The following is a 24,577-nucleotide window of genomic DNA, read 5'->3' as shown; positions in this document are numbered from 1 at the left end:
ACAAAAGAAAAAAGAAAAATAAAGAGTTGGTCAAGAATTCACACACTCAAGAATCACACCAGAGTGACAGGAAAAGGGTATGATCATTCCCTTGGTTTCTTTTTTTTTTTTTCGGCTGCACCTGTGTCATGAGGGCGTTCCGGGGCCAGGGACTGAACCACTGCCACACCAGCAACCTGGGCCACTACAGTGACAACACCAGATTTTTAACTCACTGTGCCATAAGACAACTCTGACCATTCCTGTTTAATCATTTAATTGCATACCATATAGCCACAATTCACTAAGTACTATCATTTACTAGCCTTCTATATCATTATTCAGACTGCTAAACATCATGCTTTAATTTCAGAGTCATAATTTAGGTACATGTGTCTGATTTGGATCTGCTAGCCCTAAATACAATCACTGATAGACACAGGCCCATAAAAGTATCCAAATACAGAAAAACGATTTATTTTTACTTTTCATTCAAATTCTAATCTAACACTTTAATGAAAAAAAAAAAAGGTACCACAAACAACTCCGAGAGCAAATAACACCAATTCTTTGATATTTGCTTTTAGAATCAATGGATTATCTAATGGTCTAGGTAAGTGTAACATTATAAAAATAAAATGAAATAAAATAAAATAAAGGTCCACTACAAAACAAAGACAACTCAGATTACCCTGTTTTGACACAGTGACATGCTTCACCACTCCCAACTACCTAACTCATTCTGGAGAAAAAATGGGTTGCTCTCTCCAAGAGCAGTGGAGTTCTCCGGCGCGATGCTTGCCCGATTCTGGCCTTGATAAGACGGCGTGCGAAAAAATCACTGCCATCGTCAGCATCATTATAACCAATACTTTAAAAACTTTTCCCGTCAGCTGAGGCAGGACTGGGGAGGGGGGTGAATTCTCCTCTATTCTATTCTATCCTCTTGCCAGAGTGGCTTTTAAATATCTCAGCTTTGGCAGTTCAAAGTGAACATGAATTAGTTAGTATCTGAACATGGACCAAACAGGCAGGAAAACAAAAAACAGGGGAAAAATAAAACATGTAAACAAAATGCTGTCCCCCCACTATCTTGGGTGTAGTCTGCCCCAACTGTAATGACTTACTTGAAATAACAAAAACCTGACTACTACTCATTCACATCATTAGCTTTTCCTAGCGGGCAAGGTCTATGTGCGATTTGTTCATCTTCTCCTTTCATTTTTGTCCCTACAGCACAGAGGAAAAGAGAGATTTTATTAGCAAGCAAAAACATTATCTTGTGGTGAGCATTTTGAGATTTCCTAAAAGCAGGAACCTTTATTGCTACTGCTAACACCTGCAGTGAAGTGTCAAGTTCCTTGTTTTGTTTTGTTTTGTTTTTTCATTTTTTGCTTTTGTTTTGCCAAGGATACAAATATATAATACAAGGAAAAGACATAAGGAAAGTAAATACATATAATGAGACAAGGATGATACACAAGGAAAGTAGAACACACTAACAGAGTGTAATAGCGTCAACCATGTGATAAACTTCAATTTTACAAAGATCTAGAATCTGCAGTTATGAGAACCAATTAATTTTTATCAAATACTAATGAATACATGAAATAGTTACTCTATCTAGAAACCGAAACATTTCCAGAGTACAGGAGGGAAATATTCATTAAAACCTCAAAAATATATTACTAATTTATGGGATAATTGCACGTTTAGGAGTACATTTTAGGAAAATCATCAGTAAGGCATTAAAAAACGCCTATAAATACTTAGAGACAAGAATGTAAAACACCAGCATGAAAACAACCTAAATGTCAAACAACACCACCTCATTAAATAAATACAACACATTCCTATCATAGAACATCATACTATCATAAATAATTTTGTTTCAGGAATCTATTTAAAGATACATTTCATTTAACAGATTTAAATAGATCTACTTAACAATATAGCAAGTGAAAACAGCAGTTGACCTGTCGTTTCTGGTATAATTCAACCATATAAGCATAATCCTTAAAGTCACTATACATAAAATAAACATATATATATATATATATACACACCTAGGTGTGCAAATGGTCCAAGTATTTTATGTAGTCTTTGAACAATTTTACATATTAAAATGTACTGACTCTATTAAAAAGTGTTCTGCATAGAATTTGTCGTCCAGAAGAAATGGGGTGAAAGGTCAAAACTTGATTTTTAAAATAAAAGAATAAGGGAGTTCCCTGGTGGTCTAGTGGTTAGGATTCAGTGCTTTCATGGCTGTGGCCCAGGTTCAACCCCTGGTCTGAGAACTGAGATCCCACATTAAGCTGCTGCACACCATGGCCTATTTAATATTTGAATGATCTCTTATCAGTTTTCTAGTAAGTTTAAATCTAACATTTTGTCTCATTTTTCTGTTCTAAAACTAAAACTAGCTACCTTTGGAGAGTCTATCCAACCCACAGGCCAAGCCCTCTGAGAACAGCCCCAATCATGCTCAATTTTCTAAGTTGCTCCTCCCTTTAAAAGCAAGCAGCATGAGTAGGTGTGTTCGTGACATCCACTATATCCATTTAACGCATCATACTGGGCTACCCTCACATATCCCTGGGGGTCTTGGCTCTCTACAGGTGTTTTGAAATTTTCTAACTGCAAAATCGCATCAGTTATTGAATCTACGGTTATATTCAAGCCATTTCATGAAAAGAAGACTTTAATTTAGGCATATAAACAGTTAAATCAATTTTCACCAAGCATTACCTAGGATGTGCTCCTACAAACCTTCTAAAAGCCATTAAAAAAAAAAACAAAAAAAAACTGACTTTCCTTTCTTTCCTCATTCCAATACCAGAGAAATCATTTTTGCAGCCATTGTTGTTTTAAAAACAGCATGGCCCTCTAGACTTCGGGAAATCACCAAAATGAGACAGAAAATATTAAAAGGAATAAACCTACGTGTACTACTCCTCTTCAAGCTTCACCTCTCCCACACCTCTGACCCGTGGTGGCCCTTCAAACCCCAGTTTGGCCTCACAGCTCAACCCAAACATGCCAAAAACAGAAAATTTATAAAAGGATGGGGCGGGGAAAGAACTATATAAAAGTTCCACATCTGCTGTAAGTTTTCAACAGATGCCTGCTACTGCCAGGTCCCATGTTGTGAATGAGCAGAACATAATATAATTGTCAGACAATTCGTTAAAAGAAAGAGATAAAGTGCTGCGGTCCCTGGGATGCAGGCCAGGTTTTTGAAGATGTCCTAATCCCACTGTCCTCACTCCCCCCACCTCCATCCCTTCCCCTTCCCCCTCCCCCCCCTCCTCCCCCGCAGGGGTTTAGCCCCTCTGCTTCCCCATAACCTGGCAGGACCTTCAGTCTCTTCTTCACTGCTCTTCTAGCTAATGTAGGACGTAACGTTTTCAGGTAAAGAATGACTTTTCAATGAGGGCATCGATGTGGTTGGTCTACTTTAACAGTTTAGGTAAGAGAAAGTTCCTGCTTCTGAAGTGATACTCTGAGGTTACTTGGCAGTAAGGAAAAGTTTCCTTCAGCTACAGCTTACATATGGATTCCCTTCTTTATCATCTATATCAACACCGAAAATACCAAAACCTCCTCAACGCCTACAGGATTAAATATTGATTCTGTTAAAAGAAGTTTTCACTCTCAAGACCCATTAATCAATAGACCACAAGGACAGCCAAGGTCAGCTTACAATGTTCCAAAGGGCCCAGCTACAAGTTGGTGAAACACTTATCACATTATAATTTTCATAAAGGAATTGGAGAACCTTCACATGTTGGGCCGTTTTGTTTATCAAGAGCAGACTTAGGCTACCTGCTGAATGATCACTTCCGCTGAGAACTGTTCAGAAGTGAAGGAAAACAACCCAAAGGCTGAAGAATCACTGTCAAGGAGAGCAGAACTGTGGTTGCCGGGGAAGCGGGGGTAGGATGGGGAGGTGGGGGTTGGTGGATGCCAACTGTTACGTGTGGAATGCACACGCGAGGGGGTCCTACTGCACAGCACAGGGAACGGTGTGTGACTGGGTCACTCTGCTGTACAACAGAAACTGAAGAAACACTGTAAATCAACTATACTTTAACTTAAAAAAAAGATTTTTAAAAAACAATCATACGTAGAATCACTTAGACTTGCAATTATGACTCCCCACCTCAGTAGCCACATCACTTGCCCGACCTCAGGAACCCACCTCGTGAACCCACCAACACACACATACTTTTTTTTTCATAAACAAACCTGATTTTGTTTATACACCTCGAGCTGGCAAAGCTCGTCAGAGGACCCACCTCCAGTCCTAGAGGTCTCGTCACCCTTACGTGGTTCGGTTGGGACCCGGCACCAAACAGTTCTAGCCAACAGCACATGAGAGTCAACCTGCTGGGATGCCTCTGGCGACGCTTCACTCCCGCGTCACAGGGCACAGCACAAGGGCAATTCTTTCCTCTACCTCTGGACGTTGACACTGCACGTGATTCCCAGAAGCTGGGCAGGGGCCAAGGGGGCCAGCACCAAAAGGCAGAGAAAGAGTAATGCTTCTTAACAGAAGCCAAGGAGAAAACGGACATATCCTGGAAAGAAAGTCGACCCCGAAACTACAGTAGTTCCAGACTTCTTGTTTTGTGGTCGTATCTTGGCTGGGTTTTCCATGCTTTATGTTGGAAAGAGTAGAGAATTTCGGCTGTTTGTGTCAGGCATTTAAATTCTTTTTAGGTGAGTTTCTATCTACAAGATGCAACATGGGATGGGTTTACCCTTCCTTTCATGTTGTGAAGAATCCAAAACCAAATACATTTTAAGAGGATTAACTATGACATAACCACTTTTATGCATTTTAATGTATATAATATCATCCCACAATTATTTCTCCTCCATGCTATCTCCATAACTGGTTCATACTTATTTTTATACAGTATTCTATGCAATACTCACTGTTTACTTGTCCTTTTCTCCTTTCTAAGATAAACGGAGGTTGGAACATCTTAATCTTTGTTTTCAGAGACTTAGCACAGACCACAACGCATGGTCAGGTCTTAACCACTGCCTGTTGAACTGAATTGGACTCAATTGTATCAATAACGAACATGAGCATATTCAAGAGCACTCTTCTGGGATGTTCTGCAAGGCGTAATCAGATACTGGAAACCGTGCCCCTGGAGTTTATAACCCCAATGAAGGACATCAAATTGCTTTGTACAAAACACGACAAACATTACCACGAATTGAGCCTCTCACGTTTACTCTCATTTCCCAGTATGGCTGTTTTTCAATCCCAATCCAGTTTCACGTTTGTTAATGACACTTTAAAGGTTTTATTAGTTTGTTTTTGTTTGTTTTTTTGGCCATTTTCACTATCTCTGCTCTATACCTCTTCTGGCCCATAAAGTCGCTTAGTGAATTTCCCTACTCCTTCCGCAATTTCCAGCACTACAACTATGTCACGCCACTTCCTAATTCAAAACCTTTCAACAATTCCCCACAGCCTACACAAGAAAAAAAAATCACACCTGTCCATTGGGCAATATAAATTCTCCTATAACCTTCCCCAAACTACTCATATCCATTATGGATCCACAAGAATCCTGTATACTTTCCACTTAGTCTGCTTACCATCTCTTTTCCTAGATAATGCCCTGTGGCAGATCTACTGTACCTCTGTGCTAGACTTTATTACTTTGTGTCAAATACATGCATCCTAAGATACAAAATTTACTTTATAATATTCTCCAAGAAGCTTTTTCTGATACTCCCACAGTACTGTTCCTTGTCCTATGTTTACTTCATGTGAATTATGTTGCACACGTTATTTCTCCAACACAAGTTCAGGGATGGTGTGAGTGTGGGGTCCTGTCTTTCAAGGAGCTCTCATACGTCACCCTAACTCCTCTGGCGGCAGGAATGAGTTTAAACTGAACACAGTCTGCAATGCACAAAGGGACTTCCCCTCGCTTCGTTACATGGGTTTACCAAAAAGGGACATTACTTGAAAATGTAGGAGGGGGAATAATCAGCAAGTCAGAGCACCTGTACAATGAACCTTTTCATCAGTCTTTTTTTAAAAGCACATTTGATTCTACACTTCTGTAAGTGACTAGAGTTCGTTTCTCTCCTTCCTGCCATGTGGTAGTAAAGCTGCAAGTGTAAAGAGACGCTTTACAAGCTTTTCGGACCCTGAAAAGGAGAGTGAAGTGAAATCAGATGTGTTCCTTCCGGGGGGGGGGGAGGGGGAGAAACAGCTTGTAAGGATCTGACTTGATAAACAGAGTAATAATAGGAACATCCAGGTTTTAGAATCATGTGCTTTCTTCTGTTCAAAGACTTGGCACACGTTTAGATAACTGTCATGGATATATTTCACATTTTTTTATTCCTCTAGAAAACCATTCTATTCATACCAACACTACAAAATTAAACATAGTTTCAACTATTATAAGGAAAAAAATAACTTTTCTTTACAGAATTTAGACAAAAAAAAAAAAAACAAAGATTGCTTTAACTCATCCCAATCAGGCATCACCACCACTCCCTGTCTGAATTTTACCATTCCGTAAGTCCTTTGGACAGTGGCACCACCGGCTGTCAAGCAGATTGATGGCTTTCACTGAGCAGCTCTGTAGGTAAAATTCGGAATTCACTTTAACAGTCATTTGAACTGTCACTGTATGAATTATGGACCGAAGCACATTCTGCTTTGCCATTTCCAAAGGAAAGCTCCTCGTGAATATCAAACTACATGTGGGGAAGGCATTTCAAGTCAAATGATTTAAAATACATACCTGGGTTTAGAATAAGCTTTAAAAAAACTATTTTGTCTCCATGGGGAAAAACATCTCAAATTCAAATGATCTCCTAATTCTGTTATGATAATGTATAGACGAGGTGCACATATACATCCACGGCTGTGACTTACTTTTTTCTTTAAAAATGCCTTCCTTAGAGTACAACGTTAAAATTCTTGGAGCCTTTGTATAAACCACTTGTGTTAAATAACATAGGAAGATCCAAAATGCACTGAAGGCCTGACTTTCTCCCTAGAAAGTTATCTATTACACCTGAAATAACACATGAGTAATTAGAAAACAATGTCGTGATGTGTAAAATATAGTGAATAGCCTGCGTGGTTGTAGATTTCATTAGCAGCTCTGTCTCTGTGTTCAGTTTGGGGTCTGGTCATGAAGGAGTGGATGACATGGAAGGGAAGAGATGCCAGGAAGCCTCAGATTACGGTCTGGTACCAACAAAGGCAAAAGAGCAGATGTGCGCATGGGAGGTGGAAGTGATTTCTCTGAATGATTACAATGACTAAATTTCCAAAAGCAATTTAGGAAAAATTAATGAAGATCCTGTCCTCATGAATTTGAAGACTCAATGTTGTTAAAATGTCCATGCTACATTCAATACAATCCCTGTCGAGATTCCAATGGAATTTTTCATAAACATCAAACAAAGCCACTCTAAAATTTGTATGGAATCATAAAAGACTCCAAATAGCCAAAGCAATCCTGAGAAAGAAGAACAAAGCTGAAGGCAACATGCTCTCTGAAGTCAAACCATATTACTAAGCTATATTAATCAAAAGAGTCTATTAGCATAAAAACAGACACTAGATCAATGGAACATAACAGAGAACACAGAAATAAACCCATACACATATGGCCAATTATCTTACAACAAAGTACGAAAGAATATACAATAAGGGCAAGGACAGTCTCTTCAATAAATGATGCTGGGAAATTTGGGCAGCCACATTCAAAAGAATGAAACTGGATTACAATGCTACACCATATAAAAAATTAACTCGAAGTGGATTAAAGACTTGGACATAAAAACTAAAACTAAGAAACTCCTAGAAGAAAACTTAGGTGTTAAAGTCCTTGACATAGGCCTTGATGATCATTTTGATTCTGACACAAAAAGCAATAACAACAAAAGCAAAAGTAAACAAGTGGGACAACGTCCCCAAAAAAGCTGCTACGCAGGAAAGGAAACCATCAACAAAATGAAGACCTCGCCGCCTCAGTGGGAGAAAATACTGCAATCGACAAATTTGATAATGCGCTGATACCCAAAATATATAAAGAGCACATATGACTCAACAGCAAAAAAAGCCAGCAATCGATTTAAAAAATGGGCAGAAAAATCTGAATAGCTATTTTTTCAAAAAGACATAGAGATGGCTAACAGCCCAGTGAAAAGATGCTCAGCATCACTAACCATCAGCAAAATGTAAATCAAAACCACAGTGAGCTATCAGTGCACCCCTGTCAGAATGACTACTACTAAAAAAACGAAAACAAGTGCTGGCGAGATTTTGAAGGGAACCTTTGCACACTGCTGATGGGAATGTAAACTGGCGCGTTCCCAATGGAAAACACTATGAAGCGCTTCAGAAAAGTAAACAAAGAACCGCCATGCGCCACAGCAATTCCACTTGTGGGTGTTCATCCAAAGAAGATAAAGGCACTACCCCAATAGGATATGTGCATCCCTGTGTTCACAGCAGTATTATTTGTAACAGCCAAGAAATGGAAACAATCTACCAGCCACTGACGGATGAACGAATGAAGAAACTGTGGTATGTGTATATAAAGACACACACACACCCCAGCAAAAAAAAAAAAAAGATATCTTGCCATTTTTAACAATACGAACGGACCTCGACATTACGCTCAGTGAAATAAGTCAGACAGAGAAAGATAAACACTATGTGATCTCTTATATGTGGAATCTAAAAACAAATTTTTGAAAAAGCTAAAGCTCACAGATGCAAAGAGCAGACTGGTGGTTTCCAGAGGCTGGGATAGGGAGTGGGGAAAATGGGTGAATTATTTGTTTGTTTGCTTCAGTGTAAATAAATTGATTTATTTAAAAGGAAAAAACTGGACCTGTAGTTTGAAGACATTAAAAATGCATTCTCAGGAAAATAAATTTTCAGGAGGGGTTAATCAATGAAGAACACTCAATACTGGGCTAAGCAGTTTAAATTTCACATAAGTATCAGTGACATGAATATTATATGTTAAAAGGATGTTTAAAAAGATTATGATGAGAATGCTTAAACTGAATGGGACTTGACTGGGCTATAGAGATTACTGAAGGTGGGGTACACAGAACAGATATGAAACAATAAAGTATGCAGACAAGAGCTATATTAATTTAAATAGGAAAGAATGAAAGCCTACCAAAAAAGGACGGGTAGAGATCAGAGAAAGCTGAAAAAAAAAATAATAAAAATCTACTGTAAAGTTTTGAAATGGAGAATTCTAGAGGATTATAATGATATTGGTGATGGTGGATAAACAGTCTAGTTCAAGGCTATTTATATTTACATCAATTACTTAGCAACCACAAGTCTGCTATAAAAACTATGTGCTTAATATAGATCTCTATTTATATATAAAAAGATATAGAGGGGCATATAAATAAATAAATTCAGGATATTTACAAGTCTTCATATAATGTTAAATTAATTATTTACTTTAGGCATTTGCAGGAAAATAAAATAAATGAATGAATCTAACACCTATGAGGGGTGAGAATAACTACAATCCAGGCTTGTGTTTTTTGTTAGAATGCTTGTAGACTCACCACAAAGTGACAGCCATCCTAGCCTCTATTGATTACCTTTTTTTTTTTTTTTCAGGCCCACACCTAGAGCATAGGAAAGTTGCCAGGCTAGGGGTCCAACCTGAGTTGCAGCTGCCAGCCACAGCCACAGCAAGGGTGGATCCAAGGCTTATCTAAGACCTACCCCTCAGCTCACGGCAACGCCAGATCCTTAACCCACTGGGCAAGGCCAGAGATGAAACCCACATCCTCATGGATACTAGTCGGGTTCCTTAACCACTGAGCCACGCCAGGAACTCCCTGATTACATTTATACTTTAGGTTCACAACAAAGAATAACACCCTAAACTCTCTAACTTCTCAAGTATTATCGAAGCAATTTCTATAAAAAAAGGTTTTAAGGAAGATTACATGACTCATAACCCACCAGTAACCTCAGATGTTTCTTTTTTTCTGTCCTACAAGATATCTCTGAAATAATTTATGTGTGTCCTGTACATCTACTGTTGAGTGAATAATTCTCTCTAGTCACATCAGCAACTGGCAGGGAGAATGTGAGAAAAGTCTCATGCAACTTGCTCTCCTTTCATGACAAGAGAGTAGGGAAGGCCACTGTACACTAACCGGATCCACGGGAACACCAAGGAAAGCTGTATTTCTCCCGAACTGCTCGTTACTTTCTCATCTGTGTGACCAATCATGTCCTCCTTGCCCTGGCCAACTCCGTGGTCCACCTCTGCCAACCACACAGAAACTCAGGGAATGTGCATTGCATACCAACTCTACACCCTAGTTTGGTTCTGCCCCCTTATTAACATTTTTCTTCAGATGTATCTTCCATTTGCTTGATGCTATTACACATATTTACAGGAATCAGTGAAAATCCTTTCTGGGAAACATACTAACAGGCATCCTTAAATAGCCCTCGATCAAGCAATGTCACATTACCGCATGGAAACCTCACAACGTCTCTCCAAGAGGGTTTTCATTCTCACCAGTGCCATGACTGAGAACAGTGAGAAAAAAATCTCACGTGGGTATAAATACCTTCTGGAGGAGAATTATAAGCAGAAAACCCCAAAGTTCTACTGAGAAACCTTTTTGAGGTAATTGTGAATTGCTGTGACTCCTAGGACGTCAATTACCTGTAGCCTGTTTCTAATAAATAAATAAATACTGAAATAAGTATATAAAATATCTGCTTTGGTTGTTTTACTGATTTCCTATATCAATCCAGGCTGTTACTCAGACTGTTAAAAGAACAATGCTCTGTATCAAGAGGGGGTAAAAATAATATTTCCTCCTGGAAAATAATCACCAACTTCGAAAAGTCCTTAACGCATAAGAATGAAAGCGTCCACCTCTGATCTGCCAGCGTTACCACTGTCACCACTGCCATCACCCCTCACTGCTCCTTAAGCAGCTTTACTCATCACCACATCTGATTCCTGGGGGAGCGAGTGCTGCTTCCATTTCTGACAGACCTGAGGCAGCAGGCTGTCCATTATTAAACCACCCATCTGGTCCCTGCTGTTAACAGCTGCTTGTTTGCAGTGTGCGGACATCTACAAGTGTGCCCACAGGGAGTCAAACGCGGTCGAAATGTGTTAATCCGCTTTTATCCCTGGTCACACAGTGATTTACAAGATGGGTTAAGTGTGCCCCTGTAATAACAATTCATCATTCTGTTCCGGGGCAAAGTCCAGTGCAGGACGGCAATGAACAAGTGGTCCTTTAGTTGTCGGACTCCCCGGTGGTCGGCGCTGTGTGCAAGGCCCATTTCTTGCACATGCATCCCGGGAAGAGTGGCAGGAACACATCTCTGAGTTCACAGCACAGGCCCCCGCAGGGGAACTGATTCTCGCTCTTTCAAGCCGTGACTGCAGGGGCTGAGACGGCTGGAGCACAGACCACGGAGAAGCCCAGCGAAGGCTCTGGGCAGGACAGGGGCTGGGAGCTGGGGATGACCCACAGACCAGCCAGGCTGGGCAGCCGGGGTTTCTGTGTCTCTCTCCTTCACTGCCTCTATTTGTTCCGAAAAAGATAAAGACAGACACGATCGGGGAGAGAAATGCCCTGTCCTCCATCTCCTCTGCCCACACCTCCAGGAGCATTCCCCATCCCCGCTCCTCTTAGGCCGCCCGGGACTTCCCAGCATTGATCGCATCCCCTTTCCATCTGCGAACCCATCCTTACTCCCCAGACAAAGGAGACAGGAATATCTACCACCACCAGGGCACCCAGTTATTTACATAAACGACTGACGTCTCCAAGCATGTGCAGTGGTTCCTCCTTCCCTTGAAATGACGACTAGCTTCTCCTGAAGAGAATCTAGGTCTGGTTATTAAGGCATCAAGGTCAGAAACTGCAAATTCACCCATCTGCTTCCCGAAGACCAGCTACAACAGGCCCACTGCCATTCTGACGGCGCTTTCATGCCTTCACAACACCTGGGTTTCCCTTTGGCTGCTGCAAACACGGACATGGTCACGCTTCCATGAGAGACAGGCGATCAAACATCACAGAGGCCTGAGTCAGGCGATACCCAGACGCTGGGACAACTACAACAATCATGGACCAAAGGGACATGAACAAAGCTTTGGGATGGAGCGATGCTTGGGAGTACAAGGCAACTTCAGCTCCGAAGGAACCAAAGCCTTTGTTCTGTAACCTGGGTGTCTACAACAAAGACAACCATGGCATAATACATAATATTAGAAAAGTTATCAATATTAACGACGGTTTAGGCAAAAGAAAACGAATAACGTGATTCGGCTGGCAAAGTGAAGCTCATGGTTGCAATATGCGGCAAATTTCTTGGTTTCCATGTTCCTTAGCTTGGAAGTACAATCACCATTACTTATCAGTGTGTATTAGGTATAAATACTTACCCTGGATTATATTACATGTTTGACAGATTAACAACGCTTGATAGTTCACTTAACTGCAGGTGTAAAATATGGATCTAGTCTAGTCTTCATAATGCATTTGTTCATAAAGTTTGATCATTTGGTCACAACATGAAAAACCTACAGAACACCACCATGGCTACCAGAAAGACGTTTCTGGTCCACCTGACCCTTATCTGCTCCACCCAGGCAGACACGAAAGGGGACTCCAAGGCCATTCCCTTCCCTCGCATCCTAGTTTTGACAACTCCACACAGCCAGCCTTGCGCGTGTACTGAGATTGGGATTTTCTCAGCGCTACAGAGGGACCTTTTGCTTCGCCCTCTGCTCTCCAGGTGATTTTCTCTCAAGTTACAACTTGATTGCTGCCTGATGATTAAGATCCTCGCGAAAAAAAAAATGTTTTTTTATGACGTATTTAAAAAAAAAAAATCCCATATCCAGTTAAGAATTGTCAAAAAGTAAAAATAATTGTCCTCTGGATCATTACTTACTGTTTCGATTACATTTTGCAGAGAAATTCTTTTTTAATTTTTTTTTTTTGGCCATGCCCACGACATGTGAAAATCAGGACCCACGGATTGAACCCACATCACAGCAGCAACCCAAGCCACTGCAGTGACAATGCCAGATCTTTAACCCACAGTACGATACGGGAAATTTGAGAAATTACAGCATTAGTTTAAAAATATCTTCATAGAAGGTATTAAATATTGCTCGGAAAAGATATCATAATTTAATTCCAAACTATAAATATAGAAAGCAACTGGTTAAATTTCACTGTAGAAATATTTCTTTTTGCTGTCGTTTTCTAAAGGTAACTTGGACAAGCACGACATATAAAGTAAGACAACACTGGCAAAATATAAATAGCTAATAAAACAGATGAATCATCAATGACCAAATGATATATAAACATAACGAATATTTTAATAAACATTCCCCTAATTTAATCTGATCCTATAAAGTCATGTATTTGCATTGTGATGTATCTAAAATTATATACATTCCAAAAGCTACCCATCACCTTCCCCACTTTCTAACTACCTCTTAAACTATTAATTGACTAAACTGCACTTTGTTCACAATATTTTTCCAATGACTACAATGCATTAGGTGACTTGCTTGCATTACTTTTAAATCCCACCTGTAAAATATGAGTGATAGACTTAAAATTACTGGAGTTGCAACACCTGGCCAAATATTTGAAAACTAGAATGACGTTAATTAAATAAATGGCCTACTCTCATATGACTGCAACTGAGAACTGTCCATTAACAGTAGTTTATCCGCAGTTGCCATCATTTATCCACATCAAATACACTGTGTTCCAAACTTTAAAACTACTAAGTCATGATGAGGAATGGGAAGGGCTCGCCCTAACTGTCCAAAGGCATTTAGAACCTGAAATGTCCAATCTGTAACTGCAGGAGAATAGTCTAAATTTGTATTGTTTTATGGATCTTAGAGTAAAACAGAGAAAATGGAGGTTAACACTACAACAATTTTACATAGTACAGAACGGCTCCCATATAAAACCGGTTAAATTCATTCTCTATGCATGTTAGTTCCAACAGCAGAGTAACTCTGAAGATATTAAGTACTCTAAATATTAGATTCAAAATATATTGAAGACTTTGAGCTCTCTCTAATACGATGATTTTAGTTACTTTATTTTCAAGCAAACACTGAATACCCTATCAACAAATGGCAGGTGCTCTTCTTGACAGTCTTAGAACAGAAATTCTGCGAGGACATCACGACGACATCAGCAAGAGTGTCAATATTCCGGGGGAAAAGTCACCTCTAATTACAGCTGTGAACACCTCCTGATCAAGCACTGTTTCATACTCTTTCTTTCATTCTTCCCAAGGCCTAACTTAATGAGGCCCTGAGATGTAGCATACAGTCAAACATTAGCTGACTGGATAAATGACCACTAAAGAACTACGACACAAACCATTTAATTCGGTATCTGAGTTCTACTCAGGATGCCAGAAAAATAAACATGCATTATACATACAAGACACCCCTAAGGCACAAGCACTGTTGTTATTTAGCAACTCTTAAACTTCTTCGTGGCCTCCCAGAAGTAATGTTATTCATGTGCTAAATTATCTTCGTTGATTTACCTCTATTCTCTCATTTCCTACTTAGAAAAGAATATCAGAATGCAAATAAGGGAGAAGTAACACGTGAGACACAGTGAAACATACATTGCACATATATTACATACTCATCTTACACATTTCGCATAGACTACAGACCTATTACACATACATTATATACACACACACACACACACACACACATTGCCTGTACACCATATGTGTGCATGTGTTTTCCCTCCAGAAGGTGGTACAATATAAATTTAAGTGAACTATCCAAAGTTAGTTTACAGAAAATCTACCATGTGGAATATACACTTCCCGCATCCTAACAGACTCACCGATATTCTCTCTTTATCAATACCCATTCACGCAACAGTGATATATGCCTCAGTCATTTTCACACACAGTCAACCATGTCCTACTAAGATCGAATTCAAAATTCTTAAAATGAAGAGCAAGGCAGAAAGTGTCTACTTTCCTATCATCTAATTCCCCCATCATTTCTCAGATGTGACTTTAGATGGGGAAGATACCCAGGGCCTTGAGATAAAGACCGAAGCATAAGTAGTTTACTGGGGGATGATCCAGAAAACACCAGTTAGGGAGAGAAGGAAGAAAGCCATTAAAGCGTGCAATATCAAGCCAGTTACCCCCACGGCTTGACTGGGTGGTACTGAGTCTCGCTGGGCACAATGTACAGAACATGCTCCAGAACTAGCCCAACCAAGCGCCTAGGAGGCTAAGGCATTTCTCTAACAAATCCGCTTTTATTCAGTGGCACTTCTGGCCTGCTCTGCAAGTGGGCCTGGAACACACCTGCGGCTAGGAAAAAAACCAACCAACCAACCAACCAACCCCGAGTAGAGGCTGTTCACAGAGAACAGCCTAGAGAATACGGGCAGAGCAGGAAATGCACCTGTTGGTGGAAACTGTCTGCTCACTCCTATGTTGAGAGTACTTCCTCCTCCATCCCACAGGAATTGAGTCCAGGAAGATGAGTGAGTACAATAAGATTGCTCCTCAGACTTAATTGCAATGAGGAATGTGTGACCATATTAAAGACAAAAGAGAGAACTTTACTTACTGCCTATTAAGACCTTGAAGAAAAATTTTAAAGGTGCAAATGTCCAGTCGTCACTGAAGAAGGGAATTAACATTAAGAGCATCTACACTGTGCTAGATGCCATAAAATTATTCTTTTTTTTTTTTTGTCTTTTTGCTATTTCTAGGGCCACTCCCGCGCGGCATATGGAGGTTCCCAGGCTAGGGGTCCAATCGGAACTATAGCCGCCAGCCTACGCCAGAGCCACAGCAACTCTGGGATCTGAGCCGCGTCTGCAACCTACACCACAGCTCACGGCAACGCCGGATCGTTAACCCACTGAGCAAGGGCAGGGACCGAACCCGCAACCTCATGGTTCCTAGTCGGATTCATTAACCACTGCGCCACGACGGGAACTCCCCATAAAATTATTCTTATACACGCAAATTTAACTAAGCAGAGAGAACTTAGAGCATCACAAAGGACTGAGCCCCAATGCCATTTCTACACTTGTAAAATGTATCACCAACACAAGAATTTAATTTCCCAGAAATTGAGTTTCCTAGTCCTTAAAATAATTACCCATAATTCAAGGACTGTTTGAAGACTAACACATATCCTGTAACGTATAGATGTGTGCGTGTATATATATGTATTTATATAACACACATCACAAGTTAAAATATGTGTGTACAATTGTGTGTGCATATATACGTATATATGATGTAACATATTATAAGTTAACATACATCTGTATATGCTACACACACATACATATAAATATATAACACACAGCATAGTTAACATGGAGCACCAGCCAAGTACTTAGTACCAACCAAGTGCTAGTTGACAGAAATAAGAGTATTGAATCTCATAATGGCTGAACCATGTGCTCCAGGCCGCTCAGGCAGTGAAGAAATAAGCACAGGACTGAAACCTGGGTCCCCATTAATCAAAGGATCTTGTCTTCAACGATGACAGCAAATAGAGCCAAAACTAAACACCAAGGTTTCATGGAGCCACAAAATTACCTTGCAAATGGATGAATAATGTTTAAAATATTATTACTGTAACCGGGCAGGATCCTAAGGGGCATTCTTCCTAAGACAGATTCCCCCACCCAAACATACCCCACCTGCCTCCTGTCCATAGGAAACTTTAGCCTCCTAGGCCAAGTTCAAAAGAATAAATCAGAGCAGTGAGAAAATGCAAAAAGACAGGAAAACAGCCACATAAGACAAAATCATCATACTGCAGCCATTAAACAAAGTCAAAGATCTCAAGGGCTACGGCCAGTATCCTGAGCCATGACCTTTGAGGTGTTCTCCAAATACTGAAACCTCCGCCAGGTGGAAGAAGTTAATTACATGCTGCCCACAAACTGGGAGACCCCAGACTGGCTGGAACCAGAAAGCTGATGATGTCAACTTCCGGTTATCTCACCACCATCCGATCAGAAGGACTTCACAATCCCGTCTTTAAAGACCTTCCCCTGAAGGCCGCTGGGGAGTTCAGGCCTTTTGAGCACGAGCTACCTGGACTCCTTGCTTGGTGCCCCACAATAAACACTGCACTTTCCTTCTCCACAGCTTGATGGTGGTAGGTTGGCTTTACTGCACGGGCAAGCGGACCCAAGTTCGGTTCAGTAACAATGCCTCATTTTAACAGTATATACGGCCTAATTATAAAGTTAAAGTTGGGCCAGCATAAGCTTTTATTATAATAGGTATTTTAAATAAATGCGCGAAACATTTGTTTAACACAGCAGTGACTCACTTAGGAAGCATTCAACTAACCCAAATGCTTAATTACCAAAATACATCTTCGGCATCCCTGGAAAAATGAGGGCAACCACATAAACATGTAAAGTCTGGGATACGATATTAAAAAAACTAACAATGCTACTACCTCCAGGTCCACGCTAAGTCCTTGATGTACTTAGCCTAACTCACACTTTCTACAATGAGGACTTCTGTTCGCGCAATGCTCCTGGCTGTCTGTAACAAACACAGATCCAATCACTATGAATGCCACCTGCCCTCGATGAGACACTGAATTAAGTTATACAGTCTATCTAAAGACCAATTAGCACTGAAATTCGTTTATATTTTGTTGTCTTCATTTCAGTCAACCAGAATACCTTCCTTTCCAAACGGACGAGTGAAATGGTATTTGTTCTCTAATTTAAAACCAATATATACCCAGTTTTGCCTAAAAAAGTAGAGACTGAATTGAAATATTATCCTCTACAAAACACCCATCCCCCTTTAAATTACTAATATGAGACCAAAGAAGAAGCCCACAACGGATGCCCAAGACAAAACAATCTCCAATGTGAAGGGAAGGGTTTGGTATTGAGAGCTGAGATGGGGAGGAAAAAAAAGAAGGTACTTCCCAGTGGTGAATGAGGAGATTTGAATGGGACCCATAATGGATCTTTTATGTAATTAAAACAGAACATCAATACCAAACTGAACTTCAAGGAAACATTTCAACTGAGTTGAGAGCCTAGTTAGTATATACATATTATTTTAAAACAAGCAAATGTGGCATGTGATACCTAAATGACTATGCCAGAAAATATTAAATTCGATGAAACATAAAATGTGCTTTTAAAACTATAATACAAACATTACAAGAGAAATTCCCGGAGTTTAACTAAGCAAAGCAGTGATGCTATAGATAAAACACATGAGCAATATTTTGCTAAAAATAAATATTCCAGTTTCAAAACTTAGTTTTAATTTTATAACCTATATACCATTTGGGTCATGACATTGGTAGGCTAAAATACAATCATTATGAAAAGACTGGATCATGCTATACAGACACCATTATTAATAACAGTCATAGCTACCCATTCAAAGTGAATATTTTGAATAGCAAACGCTGTCATTTTCACTCCCTGTTACATATCTAAACCAATTGTCTACCTGTGACTCCGAATGTTTAAAAAGCATAAAATTCCCAGTGGCAGGTGGACACCTAATCAAGACAAGGCTGACAAGGGGCAAAAACAGGAGATTACTTGCAGGAGATTTTAAGTTTCTAATGTATCAACTTTGATACATTCTCGAAATTTGATTAGCACCACCTAAGGGGGAAAAAAAAGAAAACTGACTGGCGCCGACACTGCGTGCCGTTCGGATGTACTGTACCTCTCACATCAGCGTCATACAAACCTGGGGAAGCACAGATAGACAAAAGAATAAGCACCAAATAAATGCCATAAACACACTGCAAGGATCGGAAAGTGAAAAGCAAGAGTTCCTTGTCCACAGCAATTGCTCTACAGCGTCAAAATGGAGAGACATGCCAAAGAGTCCCTTCTGCTCCCTCCCCCAGTCTCTGGCTCCCTTTCCCTCTCTCCCTCCTTTTTCCCCTTCAACCTCCCCAGCCTCCCTTTTGCAGCTGCATCTTCGGAACCTCACTGCAGCACGCCACTCACCTGTCATCATTCTGCCATCCTTGGTCCCCTAAGAGCAAATCCCGAAACCTGTACCTGGGAGGCAGAGGGGGCACTTCGCTCTCCAAATCAACCATCCTTCTTCAAAGAGTGGGAAACGTAAAACCACGAATGGAGGAGAGGAGGACGAGAGAAAGAAAATACTGCGGGGTGGAGGGCGAGGACTGAGGAAACGCGGCGGGCCGGGAAGGACGGAGGAGGGGAGGGGGCCTGGGAGGGGGAGGGGGATCTGCTCCGAGCCGGAAGCCGAGGCTGAAAGGGGCCGGCTCCTCTCTCCTGAGGGTGTGATGGGGATGATGCAAACCCAGCCCAGGAGCAAAAGTCTGGCTCCGGCGAGAACCGACGCTGCCAAGGAACCGCCCCCAGGCTCGGCGCCGCCTCTGGTCCCCAGGACTCGGGGGAGGCGGGAATGCAAAAGTTACTTCGCCCGAAAAAGAGAAAAAAACGCGCGGTGCCTAGAAAGAGGAGAAAGGGGTGGGCGTGCAGCTGCGTGACGGTCAAGCACCGTCCCGCACGGAGGCGAGAGCGTCTCTTCAGAGGGCCGCGCCGGGCAGCAGGGCCCGGCGGGCGAGCGCCCCGCACCGCCGCGCGCAGGCGCCGGGGGGTCCCGGGTGGGGGTCCCGGCCGCCGCGGCCGGGCTCTCCCCGTGGGCGGGGCCGCCGCCGGGGGCCCGGCCAATGAGACGCCCCTTATTAGCATAACGGCGACGGCGGTGCCTCGGGGGCGACCAATGGGGGCGCGCCTTAGGAGCGGGTTCCTGGGCCCCCCCACCCCGCTCCGGAGGTGGGCGACCCGCGTGGGCGGAGTGGCGCCAGGTCCCCCTGCTGCTTCTTTCTTTGGTCCCCTTCCGCCAGGTAGGCGGGGTGGAAACTGCGCGTTTCTGGAGAGGGAATCCCCGCTGCCGCCCCAGGGAAGCCCCATTCTCGTTTCTCAGGGGCTGAAAGCAAGGGAGGGGTTTCCCTGATTCTGGAGAAGAATGAAGGGCCACTTTAGGCCGCTGCGGAGACGCATGTAGATGCCAGCAGGGAAAACTCGTTGGAGGGCTTGGAGGGCGGCGTACGGGGACGTTAGGGCTGCTGCCCCTCGCGGTCTTGTGGCTTCCAAGTTACCTGGCCTTCCCCTTGGTGGGCGTGCTCCCGTTAGTAGGCCGCAGGGTCGGAGGAAAGTGAACCCCCAAAGTCCACAGCCTGTTTTTCAGTGTGGAACCTACTGTATACACAAGCCCTGGATCTATTTGCCTATACTGTTCTTGCTGCACCAAGTAATGATTTCGTCAGGGTACTTAACAGACTCTAACTACCTACCCCTCACCTGAGAGGCCGAGAGATAGCAGAGAAGTCTGGGTCACGGAAGCTCATCATTTGCTTGGAGGAACAAGCTTATAAATGAAGTGACATGATATGAGACAGAGGAATCGAGCAACACATAGAGTTTCAGAAATATCTGTGAGATAACACACTTACTCACGCATGGAGGGGTCCAGACCTAGAAAATGGACAAAGCCTTCCACGCTAGTTTGCAACTAAGTGGAGGGAAGGGAAGACAGCAGTGGAGCAAAAGCAGAAAGAATCCTATGACTAGAGGCACAGGGATTTTTTTTTTTAAATGCTTGGTGTATTCAGGAGACTGATTAATTTGGTCTGATTCAACTCTCAGTGAGATCCCTTGAAGGTTTACATACAAAGTTAGAAATTTGAGAAGAAACCAGCAGGAAGGTAATATCAGGTAAATAGAATGAGCCCCTAAATCTGAAGAATCAGTGGAATAGAAGAGTCATACCCTGTGTCTCTTGTTCCCAGAGCCATCATCTCAAATGGCATCTCCTCTATTAGATTTCCTGATCCATCCAGCTGGTTATGACGCTTTCTTCCTTGGAACCCGTCCCACCCTCTGTGAGTACTTTGCTTGTAGTGCTTATTATATTCTGGCCGGCTTTATGATTAGCTGCGTTTTTCTACATCTTATCCCCCTTCCTGTGGCTTTCTAGCACAGTGCCTTCAAAAGAGTACAATCTCAATACAGAGCATTAGTATTGAAATGCATTAAAAACTTTGAAACCTAGGAAATGAATCTTTTTTTTTTAACATTGACTTTAGCTCCAGAGTTGTCTATGTGTTGATGTTTCTTTTGCATGAACATTTGTCATCATTTTGCCAGATGAGAAAGTTATGTCACTTCATTGTTAGTTTGTAGGGGGAGAAAAGACAGAGAGAAAGAGCATTTGGTTTACATTTTGGGCTTTCTCTGCTGTTGATAGCTCTGTGAAGTTTACTGTTGTGACTACTTCAGGTTAATGTTTATAATTTTATTTATATTATTATTGTCTGTCTTTATATATTTGGCAGAAATTTGAAATATTTAGGTATCAGAAGCAAGGCCCTAAAAAAAAAGAAAAAAAATAGCTGTTGAGTGTTCGACTTCTGAGATGCTAGAGATTAGAGAATAAAGCAATAAATTTGACTTAAAAGAAAGCTGTGCACCCATATTTTAGTGTCACCTTTATGATGGTCTTAATTATCTGGCTTTCACATACCCAGAAAACATTTTAGGAGGGAGCTAGTACCTTACAGAGAAAGGAAAAAAAAAAAAAAAAAGAAAGAATAAGTAAAAACTCGCTCAACTAATAGTGTTTAGACCAGCTGTTAGGGATACAGAAGGGTACAAACCAGTCTTCTGGTTCTAAATTTAAGACAATTAGAAGAATAATTCAATATAGCAAATACTATCCTGACATTCTTAAAATACAGAAATACTCGGGCACTGACACATAACTTTATAATTGGAAGATCCTTTGCACTCCTTTCTAATTTTTTTTTTCAGTTTTCTGAAGGCAGACTTTTCCTTTTTTTTTTTGTCATTAATTTTGACTTTTTGCCCTCCCACCTGTCTTTCTACACTTTTTTTCTCTTTTTTGTCGTCTTGTGTCATGTCACTTCCTGCTGTTAAAATATATTTTCCTCTTTCACTCTTTTTGTCTGGGTTTCCTTTTTTTCACCATGCTCTTTTAATCTCCTATTTCACAGACTCTTTTTCTCCCTGTGTGTGTGAAAGCTTTCATTCTACTATGACATGAGATTCGATTTTTAGAAACAGTTTTAAACTTGGTTCTGTACATTGCAGTTTTGCACCTTACTCACTAGTGTTCTTAAGCTCCTAATCAACACCCAATATAGATCAGAGCAATAGACTAATCTGATCCCATACTATTAAAAGAGTACTCATCAAAAATTTTTCTGAATTACTGTGTCAGTGGAGTAGAGCATGTGAAGAATGAGCATTAGGGAGAGGACTGATTCCCTAGTTTAAGAATTTTTTCTTTCCAGAAAACGCATTTGAGCATATCATCTAATTTCTTCCCTTTTGTTCAATAGAAAAAAACAATGATTTTTTTAGTCTTTCATTTCCAGTACATTGATTGATTATACTAATATTTTTAATTAAAGTATAGTTGATTTACAGTGTTGTGTTAGTTTCAGGTGTACAGCAAAGTGATTCAGTTAAACACATACATCTGTTCAGCTTTTCAAATTCTTTCCCCTTATAAATTATTACAAAATATTTAATATATTTCTATGTGCTGTACAGTAGGTCCTTGTTGGTTACCTGTTTTATATATAATAGTGTGTATATGGTTATCTATTCTATATATAATTGGGTATATATATATATAATAGTGTGTAAACTCCTAATTTATTATACAACTATTTAAATATAAAAAGAATTGAGTCATTCCCATGAGTGAATGATTTTACTCACAAAAACAATTTATTTTTATTGATAATTATTTTGTGAATAATAAACATAATTGCAGTTATAGACTATAATGAGGTTTTTTACCTCCCAAAATGTGCATTACATGTTATTTTTAGACAAAATTTTCAAATCTGTGAATAATTATGTCTGCCTACCCCTGTAAAAGTTATTTGAAAATAATTATGACATAGAAAAAAATAGCTTTCTATATGTTAGGCTACCACTTCACAGCTGCTTCATGTCCGTAGGCAGAAAAAAACAGGCTAAGTCACATTTATTCAGCATCACTACACTACATAGCAACATCTCAGTGTAAAAGAAAGATGTGTTCAATTATTTTTTAACAAAGATTCATGAAGTATTTACCATGACTTGAAATTTTCATAGTCGAATAATAGGGAAAGGGAAGATCATTCAATGGCTGTACGAGAATGTGACTTATCACACACTGGCAGCTGTGTTGCTAAGGAGCAAAGAGACAACTCATTCTTGTTTGGGAAAATCAAGGAGGGCTTTCTGGAGGAGCTGGCATCTACACTGAGAATGAAAAAAGTAAGATGGAGAAAGGAGCATCAGCAAGCATGCAGGCATAGATAACAGGCATAAAGAAGCAATGGAAGATTCCAACAAATGCAGACCTTTCGTGTGGTTAGACTCAAGGTGTGTTTTTAGGTGGGGAGGGGGCAGAGAGGAGAGGAAAAATAGGCAGGAAGATTGGCAGCCCGGAGCTGCCTTCATGCCAACAAGTTTGGGTTTTAACTTGTAGACAATGATGACTAATTTGAGGCTTCTAAGTAGGTAAGTTACAAACCCCAGTTCATATCTGAAAAGACCACCGTGGTAGTAGTGCAGGTGATTGGTGAGGGTGGGGAGGATGGGAATGAAAGAAGAGAGACCTTTTGTGAGCTATGACAGTACTTCAGGGGAGATAGGCCAATTTTTCTGAAATGAGGCAGTGGTTACGACATAGGTAGAAAGCAGAAGACAGATTTATAGGAAATGAAGAAGATGGTATCAGCAGGACTGGATAACTGGAAGACTGTGAAAGTTAATGGGGAGTGTAGAATCATTGATTTTTTTCTAGGATTCTGGCGTCAGTAGTAGGTGAAGAATATTACTGTTTTTTTAATTAAAGCATAATTGACTTACAGTGTTGTGTCAATTTCTGCTGTACAGCAAAGTGACCCACTCATATACGTTGGTGCATTCCCTTTCTTAAATTATCTTCCATCATGGTCTATCCCAAGAGACTGGGTATAGTTCCCTGTGCTGTGCAGCAGGACCTCATTGCTTATCCACCTAGTAGTTTGCATCTACTAACCCCAAACTCCCAGTGCATCCCACTCCCTTCCTCCCTCCTCTCCCTTGGCAACCACAAGTCTGCTCTCTTTGTCTGTGGGTCTCTTTCTGTTTTATACATAGGTTCGTTTGTGCCGTATTTTAGATTCCACATATAAGTGATGTCATGTGGTATTTATCTTTCTCTGTCTGACAGCTTCACTTAGTATGGTAGTCTCTAGTTGCATCCATGTTGCTGTGAATGGCATTATTTCATTCTTCTTTTGTATGGCTAAGTAGTATCCCATTGTATTTTGTGCCCCATCTTCTTAAGAATATTACTCTTGGGCAAGATGGGAATACAGATATTGGTCTCAGTGAGAAAATGATTTCACTCTGAGCCATGTGCAAAAGGGAAAAAAGACAGGAAGGTTTGAATATATAGGTCTGACAATCAGGA

At 40.8% G+C, this 24,577-nt stretch overlaps 1 protein-coding gene across 1 annotated transcript in view; it reads right to left on the bottom strand.

The window, feature by feature from the left end:
* The window catches only part of KCNT2 (potassium sodium-activated channel subfamily T member 2), a 344,132-nt gene extending 324,468 nt beyond the window's left edge, over positions 1-19,664 (bottom strand). Inside the window, exon 1 of the mRNA XM_047755168.1 lies at positions 19,069-19,664. Within this exon, the coding sequence (XP_047611124.1) occupies positions 19,069-19,163 (95 nt within the window). The 5' untranslated portion in view covers positions 19,164-19,664. The remainder of the gene's footprint in view (positions 1-19,068) is intronic.
* Between the last annotated feature and the right edge of the window lie 4,913 nt (positions 19,665-24,577).

This window comes from Phacochoerus africanus, chromosome 12, assembly GCF_016906955.1.
Source record: "Phacochoerus africanus isolate WHEZ1 chromosome 12, ROS_Pafr_v1, whole genome shotgun sequence".
NCBI lineage: Eukaryota > Metazoa > Chordata > Mammalia > Artiodactyla > Suidae > Phacochoerus > Phacochoerus africanus.
This window is presented reverse-complemented; position numbering and strand designations above follow the sequence as displayed.